This window comes from Dermacentor silvarum, chromosome 4 (genome assembly GCF_013339745.2).
Source record: "Dermacentor silvarum isolate Dsil-2018 chromosome 4, BIME_Dsil_1.4, whole genome shotgun sequence".
NCBI classification, from domain to species: Eukaryota; Metazoa; Arthropoda; class Arachnida; order Ixodida; family Ixodidae; genus Dermacentor; species Dermacentor silvarum.
In genome coordinates, this window is record NC_051157.2 from 3,393,199 (window position 1) to 3,421,156 (window position 27,958).

General features: G+C 52.4%; 1 protein-coding gene and 1 non-coding gene across 2 annotated transcripts in view; both read left to right on the plus strand.

Annotated features, from left to right (window-relative positions):
* Window positions 1-27,958, plus strand: part of LOC119448019 (transmembrane protein KIAA1109 homolog) — a 431,927-nt gene that overhangs the window by 156,717 nt on the left and 247,252 nt on the right. Inside the window, exons 13-15 of the mRNA XM_049665124.1 lie at window positions 10,732-10,863; window positions 15,823-15,943; window positions 21,409-21,549. Of these exons, the coding sequence (XP_049521081.1) occupies window positions 10,732-10,863; window positions 15,823-15,943; window positions 21,409-21,549 (394 nt within the window). The remainder of the gene's footprint in view (window positions 1-10,731; window positions 10,864-15,822; window positions 15,944-21,408; window positions 21,550-27,958) is intronic.
* On the plus strand, window positions 15,240-15,311 carry Trnat-cgu (transfer RNA threonine (anticodon CGU)). The gene has a single exon. It is a non-coding gene; the product is annotated as a tRNA-Thr (tRNA).

Sequence of the window (27,958 nt, forward strand, 5' to 3'; positions counted from 1 at the left end):
AGCCGACGAGCTCATCACCGATGAAGCACCGGAGAGCTCCCTACCGATAAAGAGACGACGCGCCGACGGCAAGGCAAAAGCATCAACGAGTACACCTACTGCTGGAAGAAAAGGGCCGACGAGCTTCGGACTCAGACAAACGTGCAACGACGAACGCAGCAAGGTGACTCTTATTTGTAGCGTCGCAGAAATAAGACAGGGTTGCCTGACTCGGAAGAGTTAGCCGCCACGGACGCGCATAGGCGCCAAGTAGAATGTTTTGTACATTAGGTTTTGTACTTTAGTTTGTATTTTTATTAGTATTTCTTCCCGTAGTGTGCTTGATTTTTAGTTTTGGTTTTGAGTGTGCGTGTTATTAAAAAATCTGTTTGCTGTGTCGCCATCCGTCTTCCTTCTCCATCTCGTCTAACACCCGCACGCCTCCGAGATCGGTGACACACAAAAAACATCACAGATTCAAAGGCTCATTAAGCCTTTGTGCTTAGCCGAGTCAATACGCCTTAGCGAATTGGACTCGCCGCGTTATGTCTGCTAGGCGTAGTGACCTTTGTCCTTTGTTAGTGCTAGCAGACGCCGCGTTGCTCGAGAACAGGGCCAGGGCCCCCCTTGAGCAGCGCACTCCTGCACCCTCGCTTGTAACGACCCCCTGTGGGGACGGCAACGCGAGGCGCTACGTACCAGCTCCCTTTGGAGCAGTAGCGTTGTTTGAAAACGGGGCCAGAGCCCTCTCCGAACAGTGCACACGGGCACATTCGTCTGCCACGGCTCCCTTTGGAATGCCAAGCAGTGCGATGTCGCAGCGCTCCCGATCATTGACTCCTTCGGGAGTAAACGGAGCGCAGCGCGGAAACGGGGCCTTAGCCCTCTCCGACTTTTGCCCGTTGGCTGCTTCTCAATTGAACAGCCAAAACCAGTGGTATGCCGCGGCCCCAATCACGGCGACCACGAATTCCGCTCATACGTCTCCCTTTGGAGTACACTCGGTGGCGCCCAGTGGCACACCGATCGAGCACACACCTGTTGTATCGACACTGGCTGCTTCTCAATTGAACAGCCAAAACCAGTGGTATGTCGCGGCCCCCTGTGGGGAACCTTCAATCACGGCGACCACGAATTCCGCTCATACGTCTCCCTTTGGAGTACACTCGGTGGCGCCCATTGGCACACCGATCGAGCACACACCTGTTGTATCGACACTGGCTGTTTCTCAATTGAACAGCCAAAACCAGTGGTATGCCGCGGCCCCCTGTGGGGAACCTTCAATCACGGCGACCACGAATTCCGCTCATGCGTCTCCCTTTGGAGTACACTCGGTGGCGCCCAGTGGCACACCGATCCAGCACACACCTGTTGTATCGACACTGGCTGCTTCTTAATTGAACAGCCAAATCCATTGGTATGCCGCGGCCCCCTGTGGGGAACCTTCAATCACGGCAACAACGAATGCCGCTCATACATTGGAGTACATTCGGTGGAGCCCAGTGGCACACCGATCGAGCACGCGCCTGTTTTGTCAAAAGCTGGCTGCAAGCGGCCTAAGCAATTCACGTATAGCTGCCTCAAGTGGCAGCTGTGAACGACAGCAGGCGCACCCCGCTAGGAGCCCTTTTTGCTCTGGGGACGGCGGCGCGCCGGCCGGTATCCCTGTGGAAACCGCGCCACTGATTGAGCTGGACGTCAGTTCATCCTTGCTCGATCGCGCCGCTAACGCGCCAACGGCTCCCTTTAGAGCAGGCGCACAGACGCTGTTGCATAACGCCGCCGAAATGATCCAGGCGCTCTCTGGGGCAGTTAAAACGCTGTCGGCTGTTCCGAAATGCGCTCACCCCACTGTACGGTTGGCAGTCCCGACCTACAGCGGATACGGTGACCTGCTCAGTGCCAGGGACTACTGTTACTCCCTCGCACGCTACCAGAGAGCTCTGGGTTTGAACGATCAGGATGTACTTGGACGCGTCGTCCCTGTTGCACTCACTGACTCGGCTAGGTGGTACAGGCTTTCCGGACACCGTGCAACAACCCTCGAGGAGTTCCGCGCGGCATTCCTGCGTGAATTCCTACCCGCTGACTACGAGAGTAGGATGCGGCGTGAGCTTGGGCTACGTACACAGGCTCCTGATGAGTCGCTTCAGGAGTACGTACGGGCGATGGAAGACCTTTCCTTAGTCGCTGAGCCCAATGCCTCGAACGAGGAACGCGTCGAACGGGTGATCAGGCAGGCACATCCGACTTTTTCGGTGTACCTGCGCGGCGGCCGCTTCCGAACTCTGGAGGAATTAGCCGCCGAGGCAAAGCGCATTCAAGGTGACATTATCGCCGCGCGCGCCTATTGCCCACCGCCGTCCGCCAGCGAGGCCCTTGAGCCGAGCTGCGCGTGGAGAGGGCCTGAACCCTTTCCCCAACGGCAACAACCCGGCCAAGCTGCCTTTGCGGCTGCAAGCGTGTGTGCTTGGGAGCTGAGCGCGCGCGCTCTCGACCCTTACACGCACGGGAGACGGGCAGCCTGTGCTGCGCCACCGACCGAAACGCATGCGCAGGGACGCTTTTCGACCCAGCGCATCGCGGAGGGAAACGCTCGTTATGGGCCCATTGGCCAAGCGACGAGCCGACCCCGGCAGGGAGCTGAGGCTGTTCCACCTCGGGAAAGATACCGCGGCGGAGTACGCTGTTTTTGCGGCCAACAACGAGGGCACATTGCAAGGGATTGCACCGCGCCCCGGTCTCCTGGGAGGCCGGGAAACGGGATAGCAGGTCGCTCGCGAAAGCACGAGTGACCGAACCTTTGCTTGTTCCCACGGCGTACCGAGTAGGTTGTGTTGCTGGTACGCACGCGCCGTTTATTCCGGTGACCATTGCCGGCCGCGAATTTTCGGTGCTGCTGGACACGGGCGCAAGCGCTTCGTTGTTCGGCGAACAGGTTTTGTCCCACTTGCAAAAGCACGCAGTGCGCTTGCGGGACTGCCGAACGACATTCAATCTTGCGAAAGGCGTGGCCCATTCGGCTGGCGCCGCAAGGCTGACTGTCAGGTGGGGAGAGCGAATGAGACGCACGCGTTTCGTTCATCTCCCAGGGCTCAGTGTTCCTGTGATTCTCGGCCGGGACTTTCTCCTTAAAACTGGGATCGTTGTGGACATTGCGAATGGCGGCTATCGCGACGGTCAGTTCACGTTGCTAAAGCCGTTCATCAGCCCGCCGGCGTCCGATTCTGCCTGTGCAGATGAGGCGTCGGAGTCGTGTCGCGCGCCGAGTTCGGGGGCAAGCCCCCGAGCTTCGCGCTCGCTCGCTCATGGTCCCCTTTGGGATCGAGAGGCACGGCACGAACCGTGTCGTGCGCAGAATTCAGGGGCAAGCCCCTGCGCTATGCGCTTGTCGACTCACAATCCCCAGTGGGATAGAGCGACACGGCACGAAGAGGCACTACATCTAAGTGCCAATGTGGTAGCTGACGCGCTATCTCGTGCCCCATTGTCCACCCAGAGCTTTTCTCCAGGTGCAACAGCCGCTGCCGGTGCCTTAGCCCCAGCTAGCGTCGGGGGCGAAACGAGCGGAGAGAGAGGCGAGTCCGCAAGCGGGCAAACCTGTTTCTCCGCGCTACAGGCAAGCAGCGCGCCGGAAAGCGTGCGTGTGGGTGCGGGGAGCTTCTCGAAAGCGAACCCATGACGCCGATGGCTGCAGTCTTGAGTGGGGACGAGACCAACCTCCCCTTTGGGAGAATTGGAATCGCTTTCAGCAGGCAAGAGCTACTGAAGGCCCAGCAAATTGATTCGTTTTGTCACGGAGTGAGCGACGGTCTCAGGGAGACGGAGCGCCGAGACGCTGCTGGTAGTGCGGCGGGCGCAGGGGGGCCGGAAACAGCGTGTGTCGCTGAGTCCCCCGCGGCTTTATATTTGCTGGATCATGATGGGCTCCTGCTGAAATACATAGCCACCGATGATGACACTGTGGACCCGTTTAAGGTGGTTATCCCCAAAAGTCTGAGAAGCGCACTGTTGCGATGTTCTCATGACGAACCCTTGGCCGGTCATTTGAGTGGCTCTAAAGTTTTTGCGAAACTAAGCCAAACTGTGACCTGGCCTGGCATAAAGCGTGCCATTTTTCGCTATTGCCGTTCCTGCCACGTCTGTCAAATGGTGAAATCAAGGGGTGGCAAGCCGCCCGGGCTGATGAAACCAATCGACAGTGAGCGTCCGTGGCAAGTGGCCACCTGCAATCTTATGGGGCCTTTCCCCAGGAGTAAGCAGGGGTTCACACACCTGATGGTAGTCGTTGATCATTTTTCTAAATGGGTGGAACTGTTTCCTTTTCGTAAAGTGACAGCGCGAGCGGTGCTGGAAAGGCTACAGGAAGTGTTTTGTCGGTTCGGCTTTTCGAAAAGACTGATTACGGACAATGCGTCCTATTTCACCGCTCGGGTGTTTGGTGCTACGTGCCGTTCCCTGGGAATTAATCACTGCACCACTTCGCCCTACCATCCCCAGTCCGATTTGACAGAGAGACTCAATAGAACTCTTAAACCAATGTTAGCGGCCTTTGCCGAACGTCAAAATGATTGGGCAGACCACTTGAGTGAGCTCGCGTTCGCAGTCCGAACCTCCGAGAATCGCTCAACTGGTTTCTCTCCCGCCTTTCTCAATTTTGGAAGGGAGTTGGCTAATCCGGTGACCAGTGTCATGCAATGCCAGCTCGGGGACGAGGAAGCGCCGGCAGACTGTTCTGCTTACGCTTCAGCACTTCGGGACAGGCTTTGTCGGGCTCTCTGTAGAGCAAGGCAGAGTTTGGCGTCTGCCAGGGCCCAGCAGAAGGCTCAATACGACCGGAAGCATCGCCATCTTTCATTTAAGGTAGGTGATCTCGTCCTGAAGCGCAACCACGCTCTTAGCGATGCGACCAAGGGGTTCTCAGCCTCGCTCGCTCCTAAGTGCCTTGGTATGTACCGAGTGGAGAAAGTTTGGTCTCCACTCGCGTACTTGCTGAAGGATCCCTCTTCGGGAAAACTCAGCCGTGCCCATATCGCCGACCTGAAGGCCTTTGCGTCACGGTCCGACGAGCTCGCGCCAGTGCCCAGTGGCATTGCGCGCAAGCAACGGGGCACACCCGGAGCAACGGACCGCATTCGGACCACGCACCGTTACAATCTGAGGAAGCGGTCACCTGTGTGATTTCACGCCAGACGACGGACTTTTCCGCAACCGAAGGCCCTCAGTAAAATGCGTAGCCTCAGTGGGCTAGCTTCTTTGCGGCCAGTGCACGAAAAGAAGCTAGTCCCAGCCCAGCGTAGTGCAAGTATGTTTATGTAGTGTTTTAACAGTGTGCATTTTTCCCCCCATTTTTTTTAAGTACGCACGCTGAGTGTACTTATGTTTTTTTTTTTTTGAAAGTGTGTTTAATTTTCGCGTGTAAAGCCTTATAGTTTAATTCATTACGTGTTTTTTTTTTCTTGTACGTAGACGGTGAAGGTTTCTGTTTTTCTTGTTCTTTTCTTTTTCCTTTTTTTTTTCTTTTTTTTTTCTCTTTGCCGAGAAGGGGGTTGTTGATTTGCGCGGTCGTCAGACGCGGTGGTGGACAATGGTCCGATTGACTCGTCGGTGTGAGGGGGACGAAGGACGCTTTGCGCCTTCTATGGCGCGGCGCGTTGTGTACGGCGATGAGCATGGCGGTGTTTGGGAGTGTTGCGCAGCCATGGTGAAAACCGCAAGGAGTGTGTGCGTGCGTGTGTGTGCGCGTGCGTGCGTGGTGCCTGTTGCTCTTCGAAGCAACCAGAAGTCGCACCAACTGCAGCATCGGATCGTCGTGGACTCTGAAGGTGGACGAGGTCACTGACCCTCTGACGACAGATCGAGAGCCCGACTCTCTGCAGTCGCTGCCGCCGTGCAAACGCCTTGCAGCCACGGTTGTGGCTGCCCCTTTCATCTTAGCTCCGGCGGCGTGGCCAGCTGACCTGGCAGTGTCCTGCCCCCTCCGGCTGGAGTTCGGGACCGCCACCACCACGAAAGCAACAACTCCGATCTACCAACGGCGAGCCCGTTCCTGCAATCAAGGCTGCCCTCGAGACTCCTACGTCTTCGGCCACCGCCCCTAGCCACAGAACTTTACACGCCGTTTCCCCTTCGCACCTTGGACACTGTCCCGCGCCAGCGGCCGCCTTTTTTTTTTTTTTTTTTAATTTTTCTCCCCCCTCTCGCGGCATTTTTTTTTTGTATTATATAGCGTAGCAGTTTAATTTTTTTTATTTTTTTTCCACGATCCTTGTATATAATTACTGTTATTATAGTGCATGAAAGTGTTTTATATGTCGGAACGCAGTGTGTTACGAGTACTTGCTGGGCTGAGGTTAGCATTTAGCTTGTGCATGAAAGACTCAATTGTCTTTGATGCATACGCCCCTACTAGCTGTTTCGCCAGGCTGGTAGGGGGGCATTTAAGGAGAGGAGGATGTGGGGATTGAGGGTTGCGCCGGCATGATTGCCCGGGCTTCACTGCTCTGCCATCCCTCGCCATCGTTCCCCGCTGGCCTCCTTCCTCGCCCGCGCCGCCTAACCGGTTCCCGCTCTGGCGCTGCGCGCGCGGCGGTTTGCGGTGAGGGCGGGGTGCTGACGTCACTACGCGGCCAGTTGTCGGCTGCTAGCGGCGAAGTGTGGACTTCTCTCCGGGACCAGCGCACGGTACGTTCATGCTTTCCTCTCGTCCTCCGACACCTTTGTGACTAGGACTGGAGCTCGCGCAAGGTGACTTTGCCCGTGCGGGGAGCGCATACTTTGTGCTGATCCTTTCCCGACGCTAAGCCGACGAGCGGTGCCATTAGTGCTCGCGCGAGGTCGTACCCCGCCGAGCCGCACTTACCGAAAGCCTAAGCCGAACGATATTGCCCGTGCTCTTGCGAGTTGACCCATTGGTTATCGCCAGAGCAAGTAGCATAGCCGCCGGGACTTTTCCTAGCGGCGTATCCCAGCTTGAGCCTGTGCTCTCGCCGCGACGTGCTATAGGCGCCTGTTATTGTATTTTCGCCCTGGTGCGGGACCCCTTTGGCTCCCCGCCGCGCGGGCGTTTGTGCAGTGCTGGTGCCGACGGTTTCAGTAAACGGTTTCCGTCAACTCAGGGCTTTACTGTGTTTTTGCGTGCGTCGCTCGGTAGCCCCTTGCGGCCTCTGAGCTCGCGCGCGAGCGGTGCTGGAGGCGACGGCTGACGCGGCCCTGTGGCTCGCTAAGCTCGAACCCGCGGTGGTTGTTCTCCTGTGAGACACCAAGAACCCACAACCTTACTCTCCATTTCCCAAGCCCACACCTTGTCATCTGCATGCATCTCTGCTTCTTTGTGGGCGCTTCCACAGTTTGTGACATTGAATTAAGCATCAATGCCGTCACAACAGTTGTTTCCCAGCAGTGCGAAGCAGGTCCTACCGCGCTTTTTGTTCACAGTGCTTGTGCTACATGCTGCACCTCAGGACTTTCTACTGGCAATGAATAACTATCGATAGTAGTATCAATAATTGAGTCACTATGCAACTATCAATGGTAAAAAAATCACCGACGATTATAATACTCCCTAATGCAAAATTTGAGCACACCTCTAAAACACTTCGCGATATCTTGGCTGGCACAGACAATCTGTCTCGTGCGGCACATTGCAGTTGGAGCGAAGCGTGGCGCTCGTTAACCGGGAGATTGCGAGAGGCAGCGCATGGGTGATGTGTGGGTACGATTCACAGCAGCCGCCGCAGACAAGCCTCTGCTCATGCCGCGCTTTGGTGAACAGATGACGTGAGCTACCCTGGCGCCATCTCGTAGCCATCTTTGCCGCAGAGCCCATCTTGTGTGGTACTGCAGTTTCCTTCTCATGCTTTCACCATACCCTCCTCCTCCACTTTCCTCCTCTCACCCTCTTCGCTATAGCAGTGTTTAATCCACCACTGCGCTCCACGTTCGTTCTTTCATCTTTCGCTGTGCTCGTTTGCTCGGTTACGAGGGACGCCGACGCTCGATGCACGAGCGGGTGCCTTAGAGCTGCTCTCTAAAATTACTGATAACACTATCGATAATTAAAGATGACAAAACATGCCGCGCATACTTGCTGCAATACAAACATTGTCGGTGATTCCACTTCTGCACCATTTGCGCCAAACTGTGCCAAACGGAATTAACCGTGCCATCTTGATAAAATCTATTAAGACTGAGCAAGCTTGTGGGGGTCTAGTATCTGAAAGGAGTACCGGCCACGACGGGTTCGAGCTTAGCAAGCCACAGGGCCATGTCGGCCGTCACCTCGCATACTCTAGCGCACCGCCGCGCACGCGCTTAGGCTGCAGATGATGGCTGTCGAGTGCTAAGCACACAAGAGAACGCAGTATTGCCCTTAGCAGAAACCGTTTATTGTCTCCGATAACACCCAACACGGCACAGCGCCTGGTCCCGGGCTGGTGTAGGAATCAAAGGTCTTCGTGCCAGGGGCAAAAATACAGACACGTTAGCACGTCGTTGCGGGAGGATGGCTGCATGCGATATGCCACTAGGAAAAGCCTCCGCGGCTATGTTGCTTGCTCTCACAATAACCAATGGGCCCACTCGCGAGAGCTTGGGCAATCTCTGTCAGCTTGGGACTCTGATAAGTGCGGCTCGGCGCAGTACTACCATGGGCCAGCACTAAGCACCGCTCTTTGGCTTAGCGTCTGGAAAAGGTCAACACAAGGTACTTGCTCACTGTATGTTCAAAAGCACCGTAGGCAAGCTCAAGTCCGAGACACAAAGGAGCTGGTGGACGAGAGGAAAATGTGTACGCACCTAGTGCTTTCTCGGAGAGATCTTCCACGCCCACTCTACTCAGCGCCCGCTGCGGTGACCGGCAGCGCGAGAGTGGCACTGCCAACAACCGTCACGTGTGGAAAGGGAGAGGCGTAGGAACGACAGAACAAGTGAATGCCCGCACAAAGACGCTGAGATGCATCTCAATCCCCACCAACTGCGCCAAAACGAGTCTCGAAATTGGATGGCATCTGCCGCTGGCAACTGCACTGCCACCGTGACTGAACCCACGCAACCTGATCAGATCCTTGCCATGCATTTTTGCTATACCTCCTCTTGCAGCATAAAATCCTCATTTCTGTGTAGCTGCACAACGCTAGAAAACGAGATTATACCAAGTGCAGCCCCTTGTAGCACACAGGTGGCTTGCACAATACGGTTTTTCTGCGCTGCATGAGACATATGATTATGCTTACAGCCATTCTCTTTGTAACGGGCGATCGGCGGTGTTGACCAGCTTTTGTTCACTGTTGCAAACAGCTCTGTTGGCAGCAGTGAAGTTGGCTTGCCGAGGCTAGCCGAGTACAGTCACGCGAGGAGGAGATAGAATGTGGCCACATGCTTCTGGCTGAGGCAGATACCAGTCTTTCTGAGAGCATAACTAGGCTCGGAGACATCAGTAAAAAGCTGCAGCAATCTCGGAACATTGTGGAGAAAGTTCTACATTGTGAGCCTTATGTGATGGCTAAGTGATATTAAGTGCAATATTTTATTAGGATGAAGAATATGATAGTTTGGGGGCAAGAGATCTGCATGTTGACAACGACATGCTGTGTACTTTGTTCGTGTAGTATCATCTGCTTATTTATTTTTGTTGAAAAAATTCCACAATCTTCAATTGTATGACTTACTTTCCCCATTTCTGTCATTATTGGGGTGAAATAATATTCAGTCTAGCTACTTCTGCTCGAAAATATTTTCGCCGTGATGTCTGCTTTGGCTGGATATGTTTTATGTAACCCCTTGCAGGTGCTTGATATTATGTTTTAAGGTGCTTAAAAATGTTTAAAATGCAACTTGTGCCACCAAGGTACTCAAAGGGCTCCAAAATGAAAATTCTTCTTCTCCAAAAATTGCTCCAAATCATGTCCTCTGTAGCATCACTACATTGTGAAATTTCGCTGGCAAAGTTTTGAGTTGAATACTATGCCTGATGGCAGTGACATTCATAGTGCTCTGCATTCTCAGAGTGCCTGCGCCGCCAAGTGCTTCAGGTGTCCAGTGTGCATCTTGTCTAGAGTGGTGCTTGTCTTGAGTGGTGGACACTTTTGGCTGTGCTAACATTGCTCACTCAGTGGTAGCTGCTATGTTTGAGGTATGTTGTCAACGAAATTGACACTGAGCGTTGTCAGCAACAAAGTGACACTGGAATGTGCCCACTTGAAGTTGTCAAGCATGGAAGTGCTCTGCCGCAACGTTTCTTCAAAACTGTTTGCAGTCATAGTTCGATAAAATAACAAAACCAACTGATACATGTAACAAAGCAAACATAATTCTCTATATGCATCTAAAATGTTGTTTAGCGAAGGATGTATTTCCATTAAGTAGAAATAATGAACCTTCTTTAGTTCAGAATGAAAATTTACTGATAATTTGTGTCGATCAGGCAGAAATTCGGTGGTGTGCAAAGGTGTTTGTAAATAATTTTATTCAGCAGTCCAGAAGCTCTCTGCTACCTGGCAACGTGCCAAACCAGTCGCACTGCCAAACCTTCTTCAGAGGTGGTGTCCTATTGTTGCTGTGCAGTCTAGCCATGGCTCAGATAAACTGCTGCACATGCGCAGTTTAGAGATTTTCCATCCAGGTTCTACACTGATTAGATGCTAATATTGCCAGGAGTGAAAACACAAGAAATGATTTCTTTGTTTACCTTAAGGTGAGTGCATGTGACGTAGTTGAGCCCTTGAGTGATACGTGAAACCTTTGATGATGTAGGTACTGACAGCCACCCAACAGCTGTTTGAGCGGGTGCCCCAGTTTCCTCAGCTGAGCAGCCAAGCACTGGGCACTCTATTCCTCCAGCTGACAGTGCAAGACCTGGGCATTTGCATGCCCCTGAACAAAGGGGTGAGTGCACTATATAACGTATGAGTTTAAATGCATGGTTCCTCAGAAACCGGCAGTGGTTTAGCCATTTGTCTCTGGCTTCACTTTGCCTTCTCTGGAAAAACCTGATGGCTGACATGCTTTCGATGGCTGACAGGCCTGATGTCTGACATGAAATACGGCCAAGCCAGGTACTGAATTTCGTAAGGATTGCAAATTAGCTTGTTAAGTATGCATAAAATCATGGCCACCTAACCACTAAGTAAAACATCCACACTTCTCGCATGACAAAGCTCGAGAACATAGAAATACATAGGATCAACATTTTGTAGCCTTCCATATATTTGGAATGTTTGTAGCTCAAAATACAACTACTATCTTAAGGTAGTATTAACCATGGTGTTATAATACCCATCAGTATAATCCCTCACCAATAATTTTTGTAACCATAGCCGCTTCTCTCTTTCTGTCGGAGCTAATTGGAATACGTAGCCTGAAGGATGCGCTTCTGATTAAGAAGGGCCTTCCATACTTTTATTTAGACAGGTAAATTTTTATTGCGATAGCACTTATATGGACACTCCAAGTGCATTTCTGCCATTGTCTTTGCCGTCACCGTGAGGTTCCGTACAAAGTCCAACAGCGATAAAATGTTTTAATTCCATCGTGTTATAATACCCATCTATATAATCCCTCATCTTCAAAGCGATCTGCGAAGGGGACAAAGTGCATGCGCCGAGTGCCGTACGCTGTGTGTGCGAGTGAGAGCATATGAGGGTGAGCCGGCAATCGCGGCTTAATGTAGCGCGCACAAGGGAGGAAGGCAGGCCAGAAACACGCGGACTTCTTTCGCATGTGAGACACAGGGGCGAAGAGAGGGAGGGGGGGGGGTGCGTTCTGCTCCGTCGGTTGCTGCTCACAGCGCGGCGCCGTATCTTGAAAGCGATCTGCAATGTGGGCAAAGTGCACGCCTGTGCGGGCCTCATCTTCAAAGCTATCTGCAATGGGGACAAAGTGCATGCGCCGAGTGCTGGTAGCTTCGTATGCGCTGTGCTTTCGACGTTTAGTTCGCGTCGAAGCGAGACGAGAGACAGCGCAAAGTCAACTTGCCCGCTGCTGCTGGCATGCTTTCTCACTCTGGTGTTTTCATAGCGAGTTTCCGTGGTCATCGAGCGAGATGTGTTCATGCTTACTTGTGTGTATGGGACACTGTGCTTGTCTGCTTAGTTAGTAAGCTAATGTTTAAAATTTTATACAGCCCGATAAACTACTGTCCTTGCTTCATATAGCTCTACTAATTTGCTATCACAATCGATGCTTCGCCTTTCGGACGAAACTGCAACTTTTTTTTCAGAACTAATGCAGTTAAACCTCGATATAACAAAGTCAGTAAAATCGGCAATTTGCTTCGTTATATCGAAATTTCGTTGTATTGAAATTCGACCTTATATGCGAATAAGTACAGTCGCCGATCGATTTTTCTTACACGAAAACGGGCTGCAATATTTTCCGAATTATAGGGCAGTTGAAAAAAACAAATTTCATCCTATTTCTAAATTTTTTTTTTTTTTTATTTCCTTAAAGAACCCATAGTAGAGGTTGTGGGGTCTCACACAAGCTCTTGGGACAAAGGAACGACAACACAGTAGTGCAAACAATCACAAGGGCATTTATTGCACCTTTCATACACTAGTACACACTAGCCGAATTACTACCAATAGAACATTCACATTCGCACGCGTGAGGCGTTCGTGCGTGTTCGTCGCCGACCCCAAGCCAAAGAGAGAGCGCCTTCGACCTTTTTCTCCCAAGTCACCCCGCCGTTCGGTGGCGTTAGCATCGCGACACTCGCGCCAACTCTCGCAACCACTACGACCGCCTCCGCCGCCCAGCCGCGCGGTGAAGCCAGACCACAGGAGACGCGTGAGAGTCGCGCATCCCCACATCCCCCCAACCTTAATCACTACACATACTCCGGCGAAACATGTCACAAGGTCTATCAACGCGTGCGTCGCGAACAAAAGTTAGTACATGCGACAGTGGCGCTGCCGAGGAAATGTCCACACGTTATCCACAACATGCGAGCCGACATTGTCTCTGGGGTTCACCGCTGGCGTCCGTTGGTCACAGCATCAGCTCTGCAGATTCGATGGCACTACTCCAGCACAGGACTCCGGAAACGGCGACGCAGAAGTCGGTACGAGCAAGCGTCGCTCGCGCCGACGCGCCCTGCCAGCGAGAGCCGCTGTAGCCGTTGGTCACTGCCGGCTCTTTTCCCAGCCGCCGAGGGTAATGAGCCGGACACAGGCGGCCGCCGAAATCGCTGTGCCGAACTGGCCACAGGCATCTGCATCGCCTGGGGTAGCTCGTTCGTAGGCCGGGGCAGCAGCGCAGACAATGTGCAGGTGACAGCAAACCAGGGGTGACTCCGCTCACGCTGCGTACACTCAACGCACTCGACAAACACTAAAGTAGTGCAAGGGAGAGGAATTCGGCACACGCATCGCCCACGTGGTATGATGTTCAATTCGGCTAGCAAAAATTTGGGTGGCATTTCAGATGCTAAGTTCACGTGAACAAAGCTTACTTTCTTGAGTCGAACGAGTAATTTCAATTCGTGCGAGGCGAACTAATGAGGGAAGCAATGTGCGATACCTCAACACCACGGTCCACCAGGTTGTGTCCCTCAACGTGCGACAGGCGGCTTTGTAAAGCCTTAGGCCTAATGCGTCGCTACTTTGACAACAACCGGCATCCAAAAAAAAAAAAACATCACCCAAAATGGGCACAACAGGCAGCCGCGAGGAGACGTTAGCTCTGTGAGGTGGTCCTACCCCGCTCGGTGCACACAGCATCCGAGTTGACGGCGCCCACCGTCCCAGACGGTGTCGGAGCGCCCGGTGCCAGGCCGCAATACCAGTCAGCCCGTAGCGGCACCCGTGGCCCGCGGCCACCCGGCTCCCTGAGCCTCGACTTCCGAAGTCAAAGATATAGAAGAAGCTATTTACATAAGAAATTCGGACCACCCACGAGGCTTCCGTACTCACTCGCTTCAGGCTTGCCAATGCTCCGCGGGCGCTAGGCCTCGCTCTCCCAGGATGCAGACCACGTGACTCTCGTACCGACGAGTGTACTTTAAAACACTCGCGAAAAGGCTTAGCACGTTAAAAAGTTCAAACACGCTACAGCAACCGTCGCCTCGCTCAAGAAAGCACACCGCCGACACTAGCGATCAAAATCCACGCTAGGACTACGCTTTGGTTGAAACATCTCGAACCGAGCAAAACAGTTAAAATTATCGTCCGATGCCCCAAGAGCCCCACGTTGGGCAGCCAGATGTGGGGTCTCACACATGCTCTTGGGACAAAGGAACGACAACACAGTAGTGCAAACAATCACAAGGGCATTTGTTGCACCTTTCATACACTAATACACACTAGCCGAATTACTACCAATAGAACATTCACATGGGCGCACGACAAATCAAGGAAGTCCGACTCACCGCGACCCGATAGCGAGCGAATACGTTCGTCCCATGCTATGACACCATCGCCTAGTCGTTCACGTGTACAGTCACGCGAAGGGTGGCGCGCTCGAACGATCCGTGTTCGTCCATACCGGTGTCCGGCTCTTAGCCTCGCGCGACGGTCGCGTGAAGCGGGCCGGCGCACGCGCGAAGCGTTTGTGCGAAGCATTCGTGCGTGTTCGTCGCCGACCCCAAGCCAAAGAGAGAGCGCCTTCGATCTTTGTCTCCCAAGTCACCCCGCCGTTCGGTGGCGTTAGCATCGCGACACTCGCGCCATCTCTCGCAACGCGCCGCAACCACTACGACCGCCCCCGCCGCCCAGCCGCGCGGTGAAGCCGGACCACAGGAGACGCGCATCCCCTCAAGGTATTACATAAGGGGTGGGGATCCAACATTCGCTGTTTAACTAAATTGGTAGACTAATGCCTAAGCACACGTACTAGAGCACTTGGTCGAAGCTGCGGGAGCTAGGCTCAAGGTGTGTAGGAGGCGGCCATATTGAAATGCCGATGGCGATATGGTAGCGCAAATTTAGGGTCGTACTCGATTCTAACGCGCAAGCAATTGTTGACCTGTTTTAGCGCATGCAAGCACACGTGCGCTCGCTCTCGCCCAACAGTCGCCGTGAATTCAAGCGCTCCAAGCGCGACGCCGCCACTTCGCATTCCATCACGGTGGAGAAGGTGCTTCCGGTTGCTGCTTGTGCAAAAATGACAAAATTTGGGGCAAAATCTCTAGGTTGTCGGCGGGGAAAATTCATTATTTTGAGGGGGTCTCCCGCTGCCACTTCGTTACGTACAGGTCTCAAATACATGTGCTTCTATGGAGCAACGGCAGGGAATAGAAAAACTTCATTATATTCAAAAACGGTTCCGCGGTAGCTCAATGGTGAGAGCATCGCACGCGTAATGCGAAGGCGTGGGTTCGTTCCCCACCTGCGGACAGTTGTTTTTTCATCTGCCTTCATTTCCATTAATTTATCATTTCTTTAATTCAGTTAGTGTATGCAAGTAATTCCCCTATGTTGTTCTTGGTGTCAATGTTTGTTGGCTTCTTATGATATCATTATATCCAGGAATTTGTTATATGGAGGTTCGTTATAAGCAGGTTTAACTGTCTAACATTTCATTATAACACGGTTCAAGTTTAGATGTTTGTAGCAGATTCTAAGGAGTAGACTACTCAACATTTTTAGATAAGTAATCTGTAATCTCTGGTAATCTTCTGCATGAATCATGCAGATGAAACACAAAAATGTTTTTCACTTGGGACAGTAAAATGCTTTACACATTCTAATACAGTATGCAGTGTGTTGCTATTGTGAGGTGGTTGATATGGTAAGTGTCTTCACTAGCAAGTTTGTATTTTGTCCTTCCAGAAATGGGAGGCAATTGCATTTCGCTGTGCAGTTGTCTTTGCTGATAGTTTTAATAATGACTTCCCATCTGATGCAGACACTAACGAACAGCAGGCTGTTTGATGCTGATGCCACTCCAGCAGTTGTGGTGACTCTGGAGAACACACGGATCTCCGCTTGCTCATGTGGTTCCCTTGTGAGCAAAGCTCGATTCACAGGTGATGTCTCTTCACTCACACAAATATTTTATTGCCTTGTTTTGTACTCATACGCTGGAGACATTTTTTGTTAGGATTGAAGACTTTGATAGAGCAAGTTAATAGACTGATGGCTCTGTTTTCTTGTTTAGTGACTGCAACAGAATAGGAAGCTTGACTACTAAAGCTTTCGCTATCCAAAAAAATTTGTGAAACAAGATAAAATGAAAGAAAGAAATGAAAACTGATATTCTGTGGTTGCTTATTGGCTTTGGCGTTGCACTGCTAAGCTTGAAGTCACTGGATCAAATCCTGGCCACGGTGGCCACATTTCGATGAGGGCGACATGCAAGAACGCCGTTGTACTATGCATTAGGTGCACGTTAAATAATCCCAGGTGGTCAAAATTAAGCAACCAGCGGTGTCAACTCAAAAATATTTATTGCTACATAAGGCACACTTGCAGAGGGATGTCCACTCTGTAATAAGTAATAAATAGGCTTTCCTCACTGCGTGTGGTAGTCAGGCAAATGAGGTCACTCATGGGTTGCAGGTATATCTTTATCTAGCAGGCTCAAGGTCGGGGCGCCAAAGAGAGTGGGTCTCCCCCGGTGGCACTCTTTTACATCTTTTTTCCTTTTGTGAGGACAATGTCCTCTTTGCCTGTAAGATACCTTTCCTTTTTCCTCAAATCAGGGGGGAAGGGTATGCGCGTCGCAAGAGCGAACCGGGAGATGGCATAGCATGCCTCTCATGTGTCTACGCCGGATCCCGATGCGTCCGCAACGTGCGAACACGATGACATCAGTACGCAGGAGAAGATTGCCACGTGTGCTCCCCACAACTTCAGTTAATTTGTCTCTGGTTATTTAAATTTTATTCGCCGTTGATCCTCACTCCTAAACGTTCCCAGTCTCAGCGGCGACCAACGGCGAATATCTCAGCAACCTTCGGTTTGCAGATGACATTGTCCTATTCAGCAACAATGGAGACGAATTACAGCAAATGATTGAGGACCTTAATCGAGAAAGTGTAAGAGTGAAGTTGAACTTTAATATGCAGAAGCTAAAGATAATGTTAAATTGCCTGGCAAGGAAACAAAAATTCAGGATCGCCGGTCAGCCTCTAGAATCTGTAAAGGAGTATGTTTATCTAGTTCAATTACTCACAGGGGACCCTGATCACGAGAAAGAAATTTGCAGAAGAATAAAATTGGAATGGAGTGCATACGGCAGGCATTGCCAAATCCTGACTGGGTGCTTACCAATGTCATTGAAAAGAAAAGTGTACAATCATTGCATTCTACCGGTGCTAACATATGGGGCAGAAACTTGGAGGTTAACAAAGAAGCTCGAGAACAAGTTAAGGACCGCACAAAGAGCGATGGAACGAAAAATCTTAGGAGTAACGTTAAGAGACAGGAAGAAAGCAGTGTGGATCAGAGAACAAACGGGGATAGCCGATATTCTAGTTGACATTAAGCGGAAGAAATGGAGCTGGGCAGGCCATGTAATGCGTAGGATGGATAACTGATGGACCATTAGGGTTACAGAATGGATACCAAGAGAAGGGAAGCGCAGTCGAGGTTGGCAGAAAACCAGATGGGATGATGAAGTTAGGAAATTTGCAGGCGCAAGTTGGAATACGCTAGCGCAAGACAGGGGTAATTGGAGATCGCAGGGAGAGGCCTTTGTCCTGCAGTGGACATAAAATATAGGCTAATGATGATGATGATGGATGATGATTTAAATTTTACGAGTAATTTGATACCCACTAAAGGTTCACGTTGGCTCCCATAGTTCTCTGTTTCCTGAAATTGTCGTTATTTTGATCGTGATGTTGGTCTTCACTGGATTATTCTAACTTAGCTGGTCAGTACCCACGCTCCTGACCCCTATGGCAACCCCATTATTGGGGTCACCATTGAAATATCTGTCTTGGTGACACTTAACCCTTTAACCGCGAATTTAACTTCCGAAAAGCGTACCAAAATCGCCAATTTTTTTAAAGTAGTCATTAAGTAGTCATAATTGAAGTACTCAATTCTGATTCTGAAAATATATGTTACATTATTGATTTCTGTTTAGAATTAGTAAAAAAAAAATTATGGGGTTTTACGTGCCAAAACCAGTTCTGATTATGAGGCACGCCGTAGTGGGGGACTCCGGAAATTTGGACTACCTGGGGTTCTTTAACGTGCACCTAAATCTAAGTACATGGGTGTTTTCTCATTTCGCCCCCATCGAAATGCAGCCGCCGTGGCCGGGATTCGATCCCGCGACCTCGTGCTCAGCAGCCCAACACCATAGCCACTGAGCAACCACGGCGGGTTGTTTAGAATTAGTAAAGAAATTAAAGAAGAAAAAAACTGCTGTTGAGGGCGACTTTCCCTTAATGCATACCGTGGTAATGGGTCAGAATTATCTGAATGTCATTCTTGTCAGTGGGCTGCCGCCAGATTCCAGGCACTGAAGAGAAGGGAAACTGCAGAGGCACAGGTGGCGGGTTATCGGCGTTCACGCTGTGGGTTCTTGGGTGTATCACAGGAGACCAACCACCGCGGGTTAAAGCTTAGCAAGCCACAGGGCCCCGTCAGCCGTCGCCTCCAGCACCGCTCGCGCGCGAGCTCGGAGGCCGCAAGGGGCTACCGCGCGACAGTAAAGCCCTGAATTGACGGAAACCGTTTATTGAATCTGTCGGCACCAGCACTGCACAAACGCCCGCGCGGCGGGGAGCCAAAGGGGTCCCGCACCAGGGCGAAAATACAATAACAGGCGCCTATAGCACGTCGCGGCGAGAGCACAGGCTCAAGCTGGGACACGCCGCTAGAAAAAGTCCCGGCGGCTATGCTACTTGCTCTGGCGATAACCAATGGGCCAACTCGTGAGAGCACGGGCAATCTCCTTCGGCTTGGGCTTTCGGCAAGTGCGGCTTGGCGTGGTACGACCTCGCGCGAGCACTAGGCACCGCTCATCGGCTTAGCGTCAGGAAAGTATCAGCATAAAATACGCGCTCCCTGCATGGGCAAAGGCACCGTGCGCAAGCTCCAGTCCTAGTCACAAAGGTGTCGGCAGACGAGAGGAAAGCATGTACGTACCGTGTGCTGGTCATGGAGATAAAAAAGCCACGCTCCGCCGCCAGCAGCCTACACGGCTGCGTAGTGACATCAGTGCCCCGCCCTCACCGCAACCCACCGCGTGCGCAGCGGCACCGCGAGAACCGGTTACGCGCGGGCGGGGAACGAAGACAAGGTATCGCAGAACAGGTGAAGCCCGCGCAATGGCGCCGGCGCCTCCCTCAATCCCCACAACGTACTGCCACACACGTGCACTGCTCAGTGCGCCACCTTCGTCGTCGTCGTCATCGCCGTAACTCGTGTGACGAGCATAGCTCGGGGTTGGCAGCTAAAGGGTTAATAAGGTATAGTGAATGCATTGAACCCACATAATTACTTGTAGATAACACCTATTTCTGGCCTGCCTCAGGAAGATTTTAATGCGAGAATGGTAACTCACCATGAAAAATTTACAGTGGTTGACCGACTTTATTGAGAGCCTTTTTTTTTTTTAAGAAAATTTGACTGAAAATTGCTTGAAAAGTGCAATCCGATATGAAAACTAAACAAAAACATTGTTTGCGACAGCCTATCATCAGAGCCAGTCTAGCCAGCGTCATCGCTATTCTCATAACAAGATGGCAACCACAGATGGCAACAGAGTTAGTTCTCGCGTGGCATGACGAGGACAAAGCACCTTTTTCAGTCTGATTACAAAAGCGGATTCAAACAACAAATTACTGTTAAAGCTAGCAGCAACATGTTGCATCATTTGTTGGCGGGCCAGAGAATTTCGTGCATTAGAAGACGAATAGCAAACTCGTTATTTTAGGTGTTTAGTCTAGGTTTCGGCCATATCCCATTTGTGATTGTTGCAGAGTCATTTGATAATTGCAGAATATCAAACACACTATGAACCATATGGAGGATGGCAAGTTGTGTTCTGGTTCTTCATGGGCAGCAATAAAGTGCTGTCTTAGAGGGATGCTGATTTACATAATGTGAACTTCCGTGTTGTGAGGATGAGGTTCGCTGATTTTTTTCTTTTTTTTTTTATTGCCAGAATTGAAGGCGTGCTATGTCTTTCTTGCTATAAAATTGAGTGCCCCTTCAATTTTTAATTTCTTTAAAACTTCTAATGTCATTTCTATGATAGTTTTCTACTTTAAACCCATAAAGAGGGTGCACATTCGATTTGGGGACCTGGTAGGATTGGGCAAATACTTCCAAATGAATCAGCTCTGTGTTTCGGCATTGTTTCTGTGTCTTGTTTAATTTGATCTGCCAGATAAACCAATTTTTTCAGTCAAATTAACAGAAGTTGACTGTAGTTCAGTTCACAGCATAAGTCATTAAAGCAAGAAAGTTTGAATAAACAAATTATCATCTCACTAAAACATACAAAATGTTGCTGACATGAGAAATTTATTATGATGTTACATTGGGTTAAAGAATACATTGCACCAATCATATATATAGTAACATTCACAAGGAACTTGTCTGGTGCAGTATTTGTCCAAGGTCTGTGGGAACTCTAGTGTCCCCTGATGTTTTCCCCGCATGACACTTATATCTTCTAGAGTCTGGCTCTCCTAGTGCCCCTCCCACTCACTGCGGCAGAAATCGGTGTAGTTGCACTGTAGTATGAGAAATTGCGCAAGAGTTGCACTGCTAACGACACGTGACAGCAGGGACACTCGGGCTTTCTCTTTTCCTTGGGAACGGCATCGCGCCTGCCAGCACACTTTGTGGCACCATCCCGCGAAAGGGTGCGGCGAGGGACACCAGGACGGATGAACATGATCGTTTGAATCTGCCTCCACTCATGTGACGGCACCCGAAAATGACTTAGGTGGTGCTGTTTCGGCAGGGGCAAACATATTCGCTCGATATCCTTGCGCGATGACTTCCTTTATTCGCCAGCGTCCATGGGCATGTTCCATTAGTTGTAATTCAGCTAGCTTTCTTCTTGTACATGTAAAAGGCTCCACCCCTTGGTTTCTTTCCACCATTTTTTTCCCAAGAGCACACTCGAGACACTAGAAGCTTTGACTCGCTAGCTGCATATGAGGCCATTTTTGTGGCCCTACCTTGCCATTCATTCATCGAATTGTGTGAATGCATGACGGCTTTTATAAAGGCTGGATTCAGCTCAAGAATTGTGTTAATCATTGCATAGGCTACTATGAGAACCATTGAGTGATTGACAATTAGCACAGGTAACAAAAGTAAGAATTGCAGTAGTAAATAAATGATAAACAAACATTTATGGCTACACATGGCAATAGGCACATTAGTTAGCATTCATTAAAAAGGAAAGGAAGAACATCATTCTGGACCTGTTTGTTTATTATTTCAAGTTCTATTTGCTCTGGAAACTGCAACCAAATTTGAATAATCTGGTACTTTTTGGAATGCTGGTAATATGCAGGATTGTGTCTACGGTTTGCGGATGAGTTTGAGGTGTCTATGGAGGATTGGAAGCCAAGTGATGCCACTACTACAAACCTGTGTGTGGTGTCTGAGGGCACTTACGAGATCTGCTCCCGCACTATTGCGGCCCAAGCTGGCAGTGAGTACCATATGGCCTTTTAATCATGTCTTTTGTTCATTATAGCATGTGTAGCTCTGGTTGTCTCTCATTATTTTTTAGAATGGCTAAGTGGATTATGCTTCGTTTCTCGAATTTGTTTAACACCCAATACAGTAGACTTCTGCTAATGTGACTCGGTTATTTTGACGTTTATTGCGATGGCAACTACAGTGGAATCTCGATGATACGAATCTCACGGGGTCACGAAAAATATTCGTATTAGCCGAAATTCGTATCATCAAAACACAATTGGAACGAGCTAAATTATAGAGGGACGCGGGGATCAGATCGCGAAAATCGCGAGAAAAATCAATTTTTGAAAACTATGCGTTTCGGTATCTGCAGCACCTAATCTATGCTGTATCAAAATGGTTTGGCTGAAAACGCACTAAAAGTGGCCAAAAAAAATTAATTCGTCAGTGCATAGGGCGAGAAAACAGCTTTAAATCGCGCAAAATCACCGCAATTTACGGAGACATATCTCGTATTTCCCGCCACTGAACGCCGCCATCTTGGTATCGTTCAAAAGCTCCAAGTTTCGCCGTTCCGCTTCTCAATTCGTCCGTCGTCGCCATTTTCTAACAAATGCACAAACACAAAAGAAGCGCTGGTCTGCGCCAGGTAATCACACGCGCCCTGTGATGAAAGCGGGCCTCTGATTGGCTGCCGTGCTGAAAGGCGTCTCTTGCATTGGTTGCTGCTGTGGCTGGGGCAAGATGGCAGCCGCAGTTGTCTGCTTCATAAACCACAGCGGCGTCTTCACGTGACACGCAGAATTCGGATTACTGAAAGCTCCCAGGTTAGTGATGGATCATTGCTCGTTGGAGATATTTTGGACGAAGCACGCCTTCGGAATACGGAAGCGGCGCAAGCCTCCTACGGCAAGAAAAATATGACTATTAGCGGGAGAAGAGGAGGAGCACCTGACTGAACGTGCCACTCTACCTTGCACTGTGGATTACGTGCCGCGCTATCTTGCACCGTGTGACTCCAGCAGCGAAACCGACAATCGCCTTGTGCCATCGACGGAAGACGCGCCAACGGAGGCTCCCGCGCCTCGGTGTATGACCGCGCGAATCAGCCGAGATCGTATCTCGGTAGACATAGCTCGCTGCGACTAGGAAAAATGGCGCAAACACAAAGAACGCCGCCCGAAGCACTGCAGCCACTCTGTCCGGCCGATGGCACGCGGAAAAGGAGGAAAAGCACAAAAGCAACAAAAGCGCCACTGCGTCAAACTCTTCGCGCCCAGTCACGGCCTTCGCGCTGTCCGGCGCCGCGTCCACGCGTCCGCACCAAAAGAGAAAGGGAGAAAGCGCGTGACTGCTCGCTGTTCTCTTTCGCTGCCGTCGGTGGGGCGACATTTCTTCATATCAACCGACGCGGGTCGAAAATCGATTCGTAACAACCGTTCTCTAGCACGTTGCAAAGTAACGGGGCTCGGCCGGGCAGGCAGGCAGGCAGTGAACTTTATTTTAGGTCCTGAGGACCTAAAATCCGAGAACCCCTTACGGGGGAGGAGCCTCCGTGGGCCGCTCCCACGTTGGGACGGGCAGGCCGTGCCTGACCGCCGCGTCGTGGGCCCTCTGGACAGCCCGTAGCTCAGCGGTGAGGTCGGAGCTCTTGAGCACCTCCACCCACTCTTCTTCCATGGTGAGATTATCGTGGGCCCGTAACGAGGGACACCGCCAGAGCATGTGTTCTAAAGTGCAGAAGGGATCGCCACAATCCGGACAATCGGGCTCGAACGAGTCCGCGTACGTACTGACCCTGGCTAGACTGGGATATGTGGGTTCTTGGTGTCTCACAGGAGACCAACCACCGCGGGTTTGAGCTCTGCGAGCCACGCGTCAGCCGTTGCCTCCAGCACCGCTCGCGTGCGAGCTCAGAGGCCGCAAGGGGCTACCGAGCGACGCACGCAAAAACACAGTAAAGCCCTGAGTTGACGGAAACCATTTACTGAAACCGTCGGCACCAGCACTGCACAAACGCCCGCACGGAGGGGAGCCAAAGGGGTCCCGCACCAGGGCGAAAATACAATAACAGGCGCCTACAGATATGACCCGGTCTGCAGCATGCGAAGGGTGGAAGACTGAGGCCTGGAGAGCTTGGCGTGGGGCGGGGGATAGACCCTCCTGCCGAGCTGATAGTGCTTTGAAATCTCCTTGAACGTGTGGAGCGAGTCCTTGTGGAACCCTGCGTCCGCGCCCTCGAGCGGCGTTTCCCCCACGCGGGCGTGGGCCAGCTCGTTGGCATTGTGAACGACGGTGGAGACCTGAAGTCCCATGTGGGCCGGGAACCAAGTGATGACATGAGGGGAGACGCTCCTGCCGCAAAGCAGGGAGGCCGCTTCCCTCGAGACCGAACCCGTGGCGAAGGCCCTGACCGCCGCCCGGGAATCTGTGTAGATCTGTGGCCTACTCCCGTCCCGGAGGGCGAGGGCCACCGCGACCTGCTCCGCCAGTGCCGGAGACGAGCCCCGCACCGATGCGGCATTAAGGAGGTTGCCCCTGTGATCTACCACAGCCGCCACGAATCGGTCGGATGAACCGTATTGGGCGGCGTCGACGAACGCTACCGATCGCGCATCGCCAGCGATGGATCTGAGAAGTGTAGCTGCCCGGGCCCTGCGTCTGCCTACATTGTGTTGTGGGTGCACGTTGCGCGGGAACGGCGAGACTGTGATGGCCTCCCGCGTATCCGCGTCGAGCGCGCACCGCCTCTCCCTGACGGCACTGGGATTGCAGCCCAGCGCCTCCAAGATCCGCCTCTCCGCAGGCGAGGAAGAGAGCCTGACGACCTGGGCTGTCTGCTGTGCCTCGACAACCTCGTCGAGAGTGTTGTGGACTCCCAGCTGCATGAGCTTCTCCGTGCTGGCGGCCATGGGGATGCTGAGCACCTTTTTGATGCTCTTGTGCATCAGCGCTTCGAGCTTTGCCCTCTCGTATCCGTGCCAGCGATGCGCGGCGGCCACGTACGTGATGTGGCTCATTAGGAAGGCGTGGTACAACCTGACGAGGTTGTCCTCCCCAGCCCTCCGCGACTGTTGGAGACCCTAGTGATGAGCCTGACCATGTTATCCGTTTTGGTGGCGATACGAGCGATCGTCTGTCCATTACAACCATTTGCCTCGATGAGCATACTGAGTATGCGGATGACCTTGTGGGGGTCTTCCCCAACCCGTAGCGCGTGTAATCGCAACTACGCAGGGTTCGGGCGAACACGGCAACAAGCGAGTCAACTCAACAACGTTTGTTGCTGTGGGCAATAAAACACACTTGCAGAGGGAAGTCCGCTCTGTATAATAACTAATAAAATAGGCTTGCCTCGTCGCGTGTAGTAGTCACGCAAACGAGGTCACTCACGGCTTTCAGCAGGTAAATCCGTACGGGCAGGTAGGTCAAGCGAGGTCAGAGAGCCCCGGGGGTCTCTCAGTCGCGCTCTTTTATACCTTTATACCTTTCCACGAGGGGAGTGTCCTCCTCGCCCGCCGGATACTTTCCCTCTTCCCGCGCGGGCACGCGCGTCGCGAGAGGCGAGCGAGAACCGGGAGAGGGCAAAGTGCATTTCTCCCGTGTCCGCCCGGCTCCTGCTGCACGCGCTGTGCGCGCACGAGATGTCCGCCCGGCTACCGCCGCGTGTGCTCCGTGCGCAAGCGACGGGCGAGCGCCCGCGGAAGAAGGTGGCAGCGTGTGCTCCCCACATCCTCCCCCCCTTAAGAAGGCCCCCATACGTTGAGGCTGGCACCTAGGGATGTCCGTTTGCCCGAGTACTCGCCGAGGTTAGCGACCGAGGAAGCGTCGGGCTGGTGGCGAAGTAGCCCTCAGCTGGCGGACACTTGATGCCGACTCGGAGACAGCTGGTCAGCTGCACTGCTCGGGCTTGCATTTCTCCCGTGTGCATTTCTCCCGTGTCCGCCCGGCTCCCGCGGCGCGCGTTGTGCGCGCACGAGATGCCCGCCCGTGCGCACCGTTCGCAAGCGACAGGCGAGCGCCCGCGGGAGAAGGTGGCAGCGTGTGCTCCCCACATCCTCCCCCCCTTAAGAAGGCCCCCGTACGTTGAGGCTGGCACCTAGGGACGTCCGTTTGCCTGGGTACCCGCCGAGGTTGGCGACCGAGGAAGCGTTGTGGTGATGGGGCCCTCAGCTGGCAAACACTTGATGCCGACTCGGAGGCGGCTGGTCAGCTGCACTGCTCGTGCTAGCGAGGCGGGAGGGATCGTTGTGGGGGCTCGAAGGTGGCTCTCAGTGCTGCGCCCTAGGTGTAGGCTGCACTGGAGGGGGTGGTCGTCTGCCGGCCGCCGGCTAGCGGTTCGTGCGGCTCCAGGCCGGCGTAGCGCCGTCAGTACTGCAAGGGCGTCAGTTGTTCCAGCGCGTACTGCAGGCAATTCGCACGGCCGTATCTTGTCTTGCTCTGCTCCTGGAAATTATTAGCAAACTGCACGAAGCGGCACTGTGATCAGCAGGATAGTTGGCCGTATCTGGGAACCTCGTCGACGTCTGTTACGAAGGGAATGTTCGCAAGAATCATCACCAATTCGAGTCGCAGCACAAGATAATCACCGCACTGTCCCTCACAGCAGTCTTTGGTGAAACCGCACCCCGCACACCCACGCGTCGAACGTTCACGCCACATTCCCGCCGTGGCCTCGACGACTCGTTGTCCATACTCGGCGCTCTGTGGTCACTAGACGTTCGCTTCCCCGGCAGGAACTACCAAGGTGCCAGCCCGGCACGGCTGTATGCTCACGTGGCACGCAACACCACCCGGACTTACGAATGTTCCTCGCAGTCGTCGGGTTACGCAACTAGCAGTCAGATTACTTTCGCCTGCTACGCAAATTGTAGCGCGACTGCGGGCTCGCCGTTCGGTTCTGCCTGCTCTCTCTCACCGATCGTGGTTGAGGGAGGGCCTGATCGTCATCGCACTGCTCATCTCGCGGCACGTAGCGTTTCAGGCCGCATACATGTACTGGTCCGCCGGTCGGCTTTCCTTTCTTGTTCTCGAGCCGGTAAACAAGCGAGGAAACCTTCTCTCTCACTTGGTACGGCCCGGTCCACTTCGGCGCCAGCGAGGCAGCGAACTGTTTGGTAGCATCGCTGAGAACGTGCTGGCATCGAAGCACCAGTTCGCCCACTTCATAGTGGACGTTCCAATGCGAGCGGTCGTACTGTGCCTACTGTTGTGCTTTTGCAGTGCGAAGATTACAGCGTGCTTTATGTAAAGCTTCCGTCATCTTCGCACGTAGATGCGTCGCGTATTCAGCTCGTGCTGACGGCGCAACTGGCATTCCGCTGCGATCCGCGAGAACCCTATCCATCGGATTCGGCAGCTCTCTCCCCAGGTTGAGAGAAGAAGGCGCATACCCAGTCGAGCGGTTCACTGTCGATCGCAATGCAAACCCGATCTCTGGAAGGTAGGTATCCCAGTCCTTATGCCTTTCAGAGAACGCGACGAGCATGTGCTTGATGTTGCGATTGACTCGTTCATTGGGGTTCAACTGAGCATGGTAGGTTGTCGTTTTCTTATGCTTAATGCCAAGTGCGGCGCATGAGTCAACGAACACCTTTGCAGTGAATTAGGATGCTTTGTCCGTTATCAACTCTTCCGGAAAACCAAACCTGGTAAAAACCTCCATCAACTTATCCATGATCACCCGTGCCGTCAGTTTTCGTAGGGGGAAAAGTTCTACCCATTTACTGAAGTGATCCGTGACCACCAGCAAGAATTTGTTCCTGCTCGGAGTTGTGGGATACAGTCCCATGACGTCACATGCCGCGATTTGCCAGGGAGTCTGGCTGTCGATAGGCTGCATGAAGCCGGGCGGTCGTCTGCCTCGGGGCTTCACGCTTTGGCACACATGACACGATCGAGCGTAGCGAATCACATCCCGTTTCATGCCTGGCCAGGTAGCGAAGCGACACAACTTAACGTAAGTCTTGAGGCTGCTCGCGTGCCCAGCGATGCACGAGTCATGAAAGTAGCGTAGCAGTGCTCCTCTCAACGCGCGTGGTATCACCACCTTAAACGCCTAACTTGTGTCGTTCTCGGTGGGAATATACCTCAGCAGGACGCCTTCGGAATTCAGCAGATAGGAATCCAGCGCGCTCACAGCATTACCAACTGTTCCTGAGCGCTCCGCACCGACAGCAATACCAGCTGCCTCCATGTGTGCGGCGGTCGCGCCGCCCGGCTCCCGGAGCCCGTCGAGCACTTTTCGACAAAACGGATCCTTCTGCTGAGCCTCGAACAGCTCCTTTCTGCTGAAGACAACTCCTGCGGAACCGACAACATCTACGTGGTTCACGCTCTCGCCCAGGATCGAGGGTTGTTCCGCGTCCCTTACTCGGGCTACGGCCAGGGTTTTTCCCTTGCCTCGGACTGGCGCT